At 37.4% G+C, this 11,929-nt stretch overlaps 1 protein-coding gene across 2 annotated transcripts; it reads left to right on the top strand.

Moving 5' to 3' along the window:
• The first annotated feature begins 253 nt into the window (after window positions 1-253).
• On the top strand, window positions 254-10,460 carry CGA (glycoprotein hormones, alpha polypeptide). 2 transcript variants are annotated; one of them, XM_032154760.2, is made up of 4 exons: window positions 254-345; window positions 7,735-7,832; window positions 9,512-9,696; window positions 10,125-10,460. In XM_032154760.2, the coding sequence occupies exons 2-4, from the start codon at window positions 7,742-7,744 to the stop codon at window positions 10,200-10,202; spliced, it is 354 nt and encodes a 117-aa protein (XP_032010651.1). In that variant the 5' UTR covers window positions 254-345; window positions 7,735-7,741; the 3' UTR covers window positions 10,203-10,460. The 2 variants fall into 2 exon arrangements, with proteins under 2 accessions (XP_032010651.1, XP_032010641.1); XM_032154750.1 differs by lacking the exon at window positions 254-345 and adding an exon at window positions 9,335-9,439 and having other exon boundaries at window positions 7,742-7,832; window positions 10,125-10,202.
• Window positions 10,461-11,929: the final 1,469 nt, after the last annotated feature.

Genomic DNA, 11,929 nt, shown 5'->3' with positions numbered 1-11,929 from the left:
GTACAAAGTGACAGTGTACTCTCTTTTCATAGGCTGACCTTGTCGTCACCATCACCTGAAAATGGCTCAAAACCAAAATGACCTAAGGGTTAAAACAAGATAAGATCAAATTGACGTCATGGTAAAAATTGACGTCATGGTAATTACACCAAGTACCCTTCAATCATTGGATGGAATTTCCTGTTGATCCCAGGGCTTAGATGCAGGTGGAAACACTCTGCTGGTATAAAAGCAGGTGAGGACTTCATTAACTGCAGTTACTGAGAACTCACAAGACGAAGCTAAAATCCCTCTTCGAATCCAGTCAACTGCCCTGAACACATCCTGCAAAAAGCCCAGAGAAAGGTAATATGAATGAAATAATTTTGGGGGATTTTAATTGAGGAGTAAAATATTTGAGAATATGAAGAAGATTCCAGAGTCTCTGCATATACCTTATTAAGAACAGAGACAGGCTTTTACTCATTCTCTTTTCAGCACTTATGATTGAATTAGAAGGAAGTCTGTAAAATTTGGCTGTGATCATAGGGTAAGATGTTATCTAACAGAAGCCAGAAACCCAGTGTCTCCTGCTGAGATGCTTGAGTGCCTGTCAGGATCTAAAAATTGTCCTCAGGAATTATTGTATGTCATTGGAAAGACATTCTTTTGAGTGGCTTCCAGGAGCAAGACAGAGGGCAAGTAGACATTATGATATTGTTTTATTATCCATTTTTAAGTGATGTATAACTATATCTCCAAGCTGGCCGATGATAAAGTGGCTCACTTGTTCAGCTGAATTACTATAGCTTCTGATTATCTTTTGAATAGATGTTCTCGTGCAGACTTGAATAGTAGCATGGAATTTCTTGAACGTCATTGTTTTCATTTTTCTTCTTTAATAAAATGCTACAAAAATCAAAGTTGGTAGTATTTCTCTAGCTATTATTCATGAATTTGCAATGATAAGTCACTTGCCCAAGTCTAATTGATTAGTTCCAATGAGTTTCTGGAAAATTTTTGCAGCTAACCTTGGTTATCTTAGCATTAGCACTAATTGGTGGCTGATTGGGAAATAGACACTAGAAAATAAAAGAGCTTTTTTGTCCATCCTTATTAGCGTTGAAGAACAGGATATGGGCACGTGCGAAGAACTATGGGCTGACACTATATGGGTCCCTTAGGAATGCAGAAGCTCACTTTCATCTCTGTAGGAATTTTGTTTCTTAAGCTCTTCAATCTTTTTCCCAGTCAAAAGTCAGATATTTTGCTTTAGAAAAGAAATCTTTTAAAGTTTCTGAAAATATCTGTTAAATAATTACTTGACTTAATACCAATTCAATTATTCATAATATTGGTCAACAAAATTGTATGTAATACATTGCTATATTCTTGAATTATTTAAAAAAGACAAGAGTGGTCATCATTTATAAAAGGTTCGTGGCTTTTCATTTTAATTTCAACTTTGGTTTTCTTAAGTTTATTTTTTTTTTGCAGTAAGAGTCATTGAAATTTTAAGTGAGTCATATTCCTTACCATTTCCTGCTGGAAAGGGTAGCGTGTGAGAAAAATGTTAGAAAAGCAATTAATTAGTTCCAGAGCAGATTTTCAGTTGCAGTGTACATTTCTTTTTAATGTGAGACCCAAATTTACATGAAAACTCAAAGTAAGAGTTGGGTAACAGAAATGGCTAACTTAGGAGGTAATGTATATCTTGCTTAAAAGCAGATCAAAGTAATCTACTTTCTCAAAGAGAAAATTTACAGGAGTGAACTTACATTTCTATTGAGAACAGCATGGTTCATTGCACCAAACTTCATTTTTACAGATTGTGAATTCTAGAGTAGTTTGCTATCAACTTCCGATCTTTGCACATTCTGGATTTGGCGTATAATGTTACAGCAGTGCCATTGTAATGTTGCACAAAGTAGTCTAGCAATTTCTTGGTTCATCAGGCTTAGAGATAACATTGTAGAAATGATCCAGCATCTTAAACACTCTGTGGTTTAAGGTGGGGCACTTAGGCTGAACTAGGGGTAGAATCAATAACAATATTAGAAATCAAATTAGACAAGATAACTGAAACAGCATGATCCATGTGTGACTCCAAGTTATAAAGGAGGACATGGATTATTGGTATACTTCTAGGCTATAGGGGTAGTGCAAGTGGAAGGACACTATCTTAGCATCAGATCACTTTGTGAGCAACTTTGGCAAATCTTTTAAATTCTCTAATGTGTAGTTTTCTAATATGTGGCACAGATATAAAGAAAATAAAGCAAGTGAATATATGTGAAAGCCAATGCTGGCTGGGCACGGGGGCTCACGCCTGAAATTCTAGCACTTTGGGAGGCAGAGCCGGGGATATCGCTTGAGCCCAGGAGCTGAAGATCAGCCTGGGCAACATAGAGAAACCTTGTCTCTTCAAACAAAACAAAACAAAACAAAAAAACACTCCCAAATTAGCCGGGCCTGCTGGCACACTCCTGTTGTCCCAGTTACCCGGGAGGCTAAGATGGGAGGATTACGCGAGCTTGGGAAGTTGAGACTTTAATGAGCCGTGATTGTGGCACTGCACTCCAGTCTGATCAACAGAGTGAGACCATGTCTTAAAAAAAAAAAAAAAAAAAAGAAAGAAAGCTAATGCTTTTATGCTTTTTCCCCTTTCCCTGTTCCCCTGCTCTTCCCCACTGCAGACAGTCCTTATAACTTGATCAGTTTAAAATACCTGAACTTGCTCTCTTTTCTTTTCTTTTTTCTTTTCTTTTCTCTCTCTCTTTCTTTCTTTCCCTCTCCCCTCCCCTCCGCTTCCCTCTCCTCTCCTCTCCTTTTCTTTTTCTCTTTCTTTCTTTCTTTCTCTCTCTCTTTCTTTTTTTTTTTTTTTTTCAAGACAGGATTTCTCACTGTCTCCCAGGCTGGAGTACAGTGGCTCGATCTGAGTTCACTGCAGCCTCATCCTCGCAGGCTCCAGTGATCCTCCCACCTCAGCTTCCCAAGTAGCTGGGACTACAGGCCCATGCTACCACGCCCAGCTAATTTTTGTATTTTTAATAGATATGGAGTTTCACAATGTTCCCCAGGCTGGTCTTGAACTCCTGGGCTCAAGTGATCCACCTGTCTTGGTCTCCCAAAGCGCTGGGATTACTGGCCTGAGCCAATGGGTATGGCAGAAATGGCTTTTTAAAGACAGTTGTGAAGAAGGTGAAATCAAATAAATATGTAAAATAAAAAATACATCAGTAAGTTGTATTAAACTGGCACATAATAACGTTGCCCTTAAAAAAGATGTCAGCATCTTATTTAGGGATCTGTCATCTGAAAACATCATTTAGGAAGCTCATTGTAAAATTTAAAGATTTAAAATCAGTACAATGAAGTGTGGTTCAGAGCTTGGAGTTTGGAATTGTAAAGAGACATTTTAAAATCTTGGCTCTGCCAGTAACTAATTATGTGACCTTGTATAGATTACTTCATCTCTATAATTTCTTTACAAAAATGAGAATGATACTACACAGGATTGTCATGATGATTGAATGTATTTGTGAGTTCAAGGTGCCCAAAAGAATGTCTGGCACATGAGTGTTCAATTAATGGTAGATGTTATTTTTTAAAATATAAGATATTATTGTTACCATATCCAGAATTACAGATACTATGTTGAATGCTAACTCCAATTATTTTATACTTTGTTACATTTCCTGTGATAGGCTAAGTTAATATGTGTTATATAAAGACCCTCCCCACCCAACCTGCCATATGCACAGAAGAGAAAGTAGAGGCAAGATTGTGGTTCTGTATCTCAGACTTTGGAGAAATGTTTGTTATAAGAGAGTGCAGTTGTTCCAGTTATTTATTGTGATGCATCAAGTTACCTGAAAACTTAGTGAATAAAATAACAAATTATTATCTTTCAAAGTTCCGCTGGTGGACTGGGCTCAACTGGACAGTTCTTAACTCGAGTTTCTGGTTCAGTGCAGTCAGATGGTGGCTGTGGCTGGAGTCATCTAAAAGCTCAGCTGGGCTAGTCATCCTGGGTGGTTTCTTTCCTCACATGTCTGGTGCCTCAATACTTCTTGGCCTCTTTCTCCCTCTCCATGTGACACTTTACCCTCCAGAGTATCTTCATGTGGCTTGGCCTTCCCATCCTGTGGTGGTCTCAGTGTAGGAGCATTTCTTACATGGCTGAAAACTTCACAGTGAATCTGGCAGTTGAGCAGCTCCTTAAAAGACTCTGAAGTAGATGAACTGCAAAGGGAGAGAAAGAAGGCCAAGTTGAGAAAACTCACATTTTCTTGGACTCATATTATCTTGATGTGGTGGGTGATGGGATATAAGGGTATGTTGACGTGTATTGCAGGTTAGTCTGAGGTTGTGTGTACAGCGCCTTTGAGGTTTGGAAAATACTCATGTGAAATACCAACAGAAGCTGAGATTAGTAAATCTGACTTTAGATTGAGCATATTTTTGCAAAATAGCGTAAATCCCAGCAGAATTTAATTTCTCCCCCTGATTCTTAATATTTTCTTTCGAATTTTAAAACAGAAAAACCTGAGGGTGATTAGGATGATAAAAAGATTTATTAAAATGCTTTCAAAATCACCCAGAATTTGAAGGTTATTCTGTTTTTACTTGGTTAATGTCATCTCTTTTCAAAATAAAGGCAAAGAAAGATAATAGTTTCTGCTACAGCAAAAGTGATTTTTGTTTCACTTTTTCAATCTTTTATCACTTTTCACTTTATTGTAAAGGCAATTCTAAAATGCGCATTGACTTCATGCTTTCACATTCTGCAATCTTATAAATGTTTCTCTCTGAATTAATTCTGATATAGTTGTTCACTGCATAATGGCTGAATTTTCATAATATATGAGCTGCAATATTAAGGCACAAAAATGATACTAGTTTAAAAAGGAAACTAGTTTTAATTCTGAACATTTCCTTATGGCTTTGTGTATTCTCAAACTTACTGATCTCAGAACCTGTTTACACTCTTAAAAATTATTGAAGAGCCCAGGCTGGTCGTGGTGGCTCACGCCTGTAATCCCAGCACTTTGGGAGGCCGAGGCAGGTGGATCACGAGGTCAGGAGTTCGAGACCAGCCTGGTCAATATGCTGAAACCCCGTCTCTACTAAAAATACAAAAAAAAATAAAAAATAAAAAATTAGCCAAGCGTGGTGGCGTGTGCCTGTAGTCCCAGCTACTCGGGAGGCTGAGGCAGGAGAATTGCTTGAACCCAGGAGGTGGAGGTTGCAGTGAGCCAAGATTGCATGACTGCATTCCATCTCGGGCAATAGAGGGAGACTCAATCTCAAAAAAAAAAAAAAAAAGTTATTGAAGAGCCCAAAGAGCTTCTATTCATGAGGTTATATCCATTAATATTTAATGGCTTAGTGATTATGTTAAAGTTTTAAAATATTTATTCATTTAGAAAAATCCATCATATGTTAACACATATAACATATATTTATTTTTTAAAAATGACAATTTTCAAGAAAAAAAATTAGTGATAAGAGTGGCATTGTTTTACCCTTTTGCAAAATTCTTCATTGTCTGGCCTAACAGAACACAGCTAAATTCTCATGTGCTTTTTCATTCAGTCTGTTGTAAAATTACACGTCATGTAGCCTCTAGAAAATTTCTCTGAACACCCAAGAGGATGAAGAGGAAAAAAAAGACAAACAACATTTTAGTATTATTATGAAAATCATTTTAACCTCACCACTGAAAATCTTTGGGGTTCCCAGATCACACTTTGAGAACCACTGACTTAGAACAATATTTATTCAGTGTTAATTATGTGTGAAGATAAATAGAACTCAAAATTACTTACATATAAATATATATATTAGGTAGAAATAATGACATACATTTGTTTTAGTCTTCATACTTACACAATCTGAATTTCTATACAGGTTGAGTATCCTTTATCTGAAACGCTGAGGATGAAATGGGTTTTAGATTTTAATTTTTTTTGGATATTGGAATATTTGCATACACATAGTGAGATATCTTGGGGATGAGACCCATGTCTAAACATAAAATTCATTTGTTTCATATACACATAGCCTGAAGGTAATTCTATACACTATTTTAAATATTTTGTGCATAAACAAAGTTTCTGTTAAGTACTTATATGTGGAAATTTCCACTTGTGTTATCATGTTGGTGCTCAAAATGTTTCAGATTGTGGGCCATTTCAGATTTCAGATGTTCAGAATAGATATACTCAACATGTGTTATAAACTTAGTTCTGCTGTCTGACAAATTATTCCTAAGAAGTATTATGGGTTAATATAAACATCTAGCAGAAACTCAGCCCTATTATGTCAGTCTACATGAAAAATAACCATAAGTTTTGACTCATATGTACCTTTAAACCTCATTCTGAATTATTTTTTTAAAAAAACTTATTTTGAATAATTGCAGATTTAGAGGAAGTTGCAAAAAATGTACAGAGAAGTCCTGTATATCCTTCAGCTTGTTCCCTCATTGATGATTATCTTGTATAACTATAGTACAAGGTGAATACTAGAGAACTGACATTGCTGCCGCCTATACAGCTTATTCAGATTTAAGACACACACACACATAATACCAGTGCTCTGTTGGGCAGTTTTATCCCATGTGTAGATTAGTGTGACTAACATCCCTATCAATGTGCAGCTGTCCCATCACCACAGCTCCTTTGTGCTATCCCTTTAGAGCCACACTCACCCTCATACACTTCTTTCCCAGTGCTAACTCTTTGAAACCATTAATCTATTCTCTATCTCTATAATTTTGGTATTTCCACAGTGTTATATAAATGGATTCATATAGTATTCAGCCTGCATTCAGCATAATTCTCTTGAGATCCATTCAAGCTGCTGTGTGTATCAATAGTGTGTTCATTTTTTTGTTGCTGGACAGTATTCCATGGTATGGCTATACCATCATTTGTATAACCATTCACCTGCTGTTGGACATTTGAAATGTTTCCAGTTTTTTGGCTACTCTAAACAAAGTTTCTATGAATATTTATATATAAGTTTTGTGTGAACATAGTCTTCATTTCTCTGAGATAAATGCCCAAAGTTGCAACTGTTGGGGCCTATGCTAAGTACATGTTTAGTTTTATCAGAAACTGCCAAACTATTTCCCAGAGTGGCTGTACCATTTTATATTCCCACCAGACCAGCAATGCCTGAGTTATCTTGATTCTCTGCATCCATGCCAGTATTTGGTGTTATTTTTTATTTTAGCCATTCTGATAGATATGTAATATGTCATTGTAGTTTTAATTTGCATTTCCTTAATGGCCGATAACGTTGAATACTTTGTGTTTATCCTCCATCAAATGATTGTATATTTTATATCTCATATATAAGTTTATATATATTTTCTTAGGTATTATCTAGGTTAAGTTCCATGTTTTACAAATAAGGACACTGAGGCTTCTTAACAGGATGACAGATAATTTAAAATTTAAATTTTAAAGAATTTAAAAAGAGAATTTTTTGTAATTATTATTAAACCAATTTCTAAAAGTTAATGTGAGAAATGGGAAGATTCAGTTATCTATCTCTTTCCTAAGGAGAACTTTTTTTAAAAAAATTTACATGGTTTTAGTATATGTTGGGAGCTAAAAGCAGGGAGGTCAAGACACTGATGACTATTATTAGTAGTAATGTTGAAACTACTGGTTGTTGTTATGGCTGGTAAGCCAATTTTAGATTAACCGTGGTTTTTTTTTTTTTTGCCGTGTCTGTCTGCAGGAGCGCCATGGATTACTACAGAAAATACGCAGCTATCATTCTGGTCACATTGTCGGTGTTTCTGCATGTTCTCCATTCCGCTCCTGATGGAGTGCAGGGTGCGTGACCAAGCTTGTGGTTCAAGTAATAAGGACAACACACATTTCTAGATGTACAACAATAACTCCATTAATTACATTTCTAACTCCTTTTCAAAAGTAATAAGTCTTTGCTGCTGGATTCATATCTAGGCACTTGTAGATTGTGAACATACAATTAAATTAGGTTCAGAAAATGTGCAGTGAAAATGATATCTTACACAACCATTTATGCAGCAGCCTATACATTTTCATCGGAAATAGATTCCTTTTTATTCTTTATTTGAGCCTTACAAGAAGAAAATGCTCCTTATTCAGTTAGCTCAGTTATTTTTTACATTTCTCCCGGCAGATTTGAGATTTTAACATTGCCTTTGTAGATGAATTTTCACATCAATTATCAAGTGAGAAAAATAAAACCATTTTATACAGTAAATTTGTTTTGCTGTATTGTCTGAAAAATCTCATATAGTGGCTGATATAATTCCTTCTGCTTTGAAATTGTGAGCTACTATTGGTTATGGTTTTTCTCTAGATAAGTGGTAATATTTTAATCCAGGTCCCAAGTGCAGGCGCCTGATCTAATATCAGGCTCTCTACACTCACCAAGCTTTCTTAATTCTGACGTATTTCTCTCTGTCAGTATTTGAAGTTACTGTGGGAAAAACAATAGCAGATTCCAAAGGGAAAAATATTTTTCCTCTGTGCAAAATTCTCTTTTCAGATGAACATGATGTTTTCATCTGTCAAGTTTTGTGTTTCCTCTAGGCATACTGTTAGCATTGGGATAGAGAATCCATGCTTGAAGAGAGACTACAACTGAGATTTTCTATGCATATCTGTAAAAATGTTTGTTTTTAAATTTTATTTCCCATGAACATTAATCAGTATAAATATTAAATAGATATTCTAGATGAAGATTAACATTTAACCAAAAAGCACTTACTTAGGTTCCTTTCATTTTTGATGGAAAAATAATATTCACTATCCCATAATAAGGAAGCATTCACAGTTTCTTTTCTTTGTTGCCTTGCCTTGCCTTGTCTTTTCTTTTGAGACAGAGTCTCGTTCTATCGCCCAGGCTGGAGTGCAATGGCATGATCTCAGCTCACTGCAACCTCCGCCTCCTGGGTTCTAGTGATTCTCCTGCCTCAGCCTTCTGAGTAGCTGGGATTACAGGCGCCTGCCACCATGCCCAGCTAAATTTTTATATTTTTAGTAGAGATGGGGTTTCACCATGTTGGCCAGGCTGGTCTCGAATTCCTGACCTCTGGTGATCCACCTGCCTCAGCCTCCCAAAGTGCTAGGATTACAGGTGTGAGCCACTGCACTTTTTCTTATTTTTTTGAGTCAGGGTCTCACTTTGTCACCCAGGCTGGAGAGCAGTGGCACGATCTCGGCTCACTGCAGCCTCGACCTCCCAGCTTCAAGCAATTCTTCTGCTCCAGACCCTCAAGCAGCTGGGACTATAGGTGTGCACCATCAAGTCTGGCTAATTTTTGTTGTTGTTGTATTTTTTGTAGAGACAGGGTTTCACCATATTGCCCAGGCTGCTCTCGAACTCCTGAGCTCAAGCAATCCACCCACTAAGGCCTCCCAAAGTGTTAGGATTACAGACGTGAGCTACTGTGCTAGCCTCATAGATTCCTTTTGAATCTTTTTCGGATATTTTACTCTGCCTTTTTTTTTTCCCCTGATAGATTGCCCAGAATGCCAGCTACATGAAAACCCATTCTTCTCCCAGCCGGGTGCCCCAATACTTCAGTGCATGGGCTGCTGCTTCTCTAGAGCATTCCCCACTCCACTAAGGTCGAAGAAGACGATGTTGGTCGAAAAAAACGTCACCTCAGAGTCCACTTGCTGTGTAGCTAAATCATATCACATGGTAAGAAACTCAAGAGCCCCAGAAGCTTTCTAACAGCCCAATCAGAGAAATGTTCATAGAGCCCACCCATGGGATTTAATGCCAAAGGTGTCTAATGACCCAGCCTCTGTCAAGCATTTGTACAGGTGGGGAATACATTTCTACCCATTAATTAAAAGAGTCAATTGTCTTGTGGGTATAGGCTGGATTTATTCAGAACGAGGAGAATAGGGGTAGAGGTGACAAGGGGCAGGTTGGGAGAAAGTACAGCTTACTTGTGCTAAAAATATCTCCTAAAACGGAGATTGTGCAAATGTAGTATGCATCTATTTATTTCAGCAGAATGCAGACAATTTTATTTCATATTCTTCAATTTTGTCTCTATCTATCTCTAATCTATCATCTATCTATCATCTAATCTATATCATGTTTTTTTCCTTCCCCTTTAGGTCACGGTAATGGGGAGTCTCAGAGTGGAGAACCACACGGCTTGCCACTGCAGTACTTGTTATTTTCACAAATCTTAAATGTTTTGCCAAGTGCTGACTTGATGACTGCTGATTTTCTGGAATGGAAAATTAAGTTGTTTAGTGTTTATGGCTTTGTGAGATAAAACTCTCCTTTTCCTTACCATACCACTTTGACACGCTTCAAGGATATACTGCAGCTTTATTGCCTTCCTCCTTATCCTACAGTACAATCAGCAGTCTAGTTCTTTTCATTTGGAATGAATACAGCATTGAGCTTGTTCCACTGCCAATAAAGCCTTTTAAATCATCATTCAATCACTGAATTATCATTTTTCTTCAAAGTAAAGCCAATTGCTTTTGACAGCATTAATGGAAGAGAGTGGGCCATTGGGTGAGTTGGGGCCAAATGTGTTTGGTGACCTGACATTGGAGAGCCTTGCTGCTACCACACCTAGCAGCGTGTGAGTCCTTTCAGCCAGTGGGCTACTTATAAGACATTTATTAGGGCAAGAGAAGAAAATATGGGAACTTCTAGTTGTATTAATTTTTATATAACTTTTTAAGTTTCCATTTTGATGAATTTTATAAAAGCACAGATACATTAGTATGGTAATACATGTATACAATTTATAAATAAATAATTATCCATATATTGAGAACATTTGATCAGAAACTTTTGACTGTTAGAAGGGGACAATAAAAAACAAACGAACAAACAAAAGAAAAAGAAAAGGGAGAACACTTCTCTAGGATTTGAGAAAGACAAAATCATTCCCAGACTGAAGTTCCTATTTACTTGCTTTATGCCTGGCGAAAAAACGCTCATCTTATTAGTCCCTGGCAGCCAGGCTATAACTGAATAGTGGCCAAGGAAAGGGCATCATTGCACCAATTAAAACTGGGCATTGCTCTGAAATTCCAGAGGCATCAGATTTTGTTTTTCACATTCAGATCTGGCTCAGAACTGTGGTCTAGGTCAGATGCCTGGCATATTCACTTTGTTTTTTAAAATGTTTAAGATGGCCGGGCATGGTGGCTCACACCTGTAATCCCAGCACTTTGGGAGGCCGAGGTGGGCAGATCACTTGAGGTCTAGAGTTTGAGACCAGCCTGGCCAACATGGTGAAACCCCGTCTCTACTAAAAATACAAAAATTGCCAGGCATGGTGGTGGGCCCCTGTAATCCCAGCTACTCAGGAGGCTGAGGCAGGAGAATCGCTTGAACCCAGAAGGCGGAGTTTGCAGTGAGCTGAGATAGTGCCACTGCACTCCAGACTGGGCGATAGAGAGCAAGACTCGGTCTCAAAAAAACAAACAAACAAACGAAAAATGCTTAAGAGTAGTGCCATGCTTCAACACCACATCTGTTGAGCATTTATAGTGAGAGGTGGTCCTTACCTTGAGGACAATGGTATTATAAATATTAAATTATATTAGCCGTTGTGGAGATCATAGCTACTCACAAAAGTTCTACTCTTAATGGAGCCTGTAATTTAAAAAAGATAATCACACTGGTAACCGGTAAGGTTTTCAGAAAGAAATTTTGATCATCACCCATTTGTCAAAATTTTATTTCTGAGTGGCAAGCCAGTTACTTGTTCCTTAGCAAGCTGGTAAACATATCAGGTGTTAGGGTAATAAATTAAAATAGGAAGTGCATGTACTTTTTTTTTTTTTTGTGACAGAGTCTTGCTCTGTTGCACAGGCTGGAGTGCAGTGGTGAGATCTTGGCTCACTGCAACCTCTGCCTCCCAGGTTCAAGTGATTCTCCTGTCTCAGCCTCT

The sequence above is a fragment of the Hylobates moloch genome, unplaced genomic scaffold (genome assembly GCF_009828535.3).
Source record: "Hylobates moloch isolate HMO894 unplaced genomic scaffold, HMol_V3 SCAFFOLD_2, whole genome shotgun sequence".
In the NCBI taxonomy this organism is placed as follows: Eukaryota; Metazoa; Chordata; class Mammalia; order Primates; family Hylobatidae; genus Hylobates; species Hylobates moloch.
This window is presented reverse-complemented; position numbering and strand designations above follow the sequence as displayed.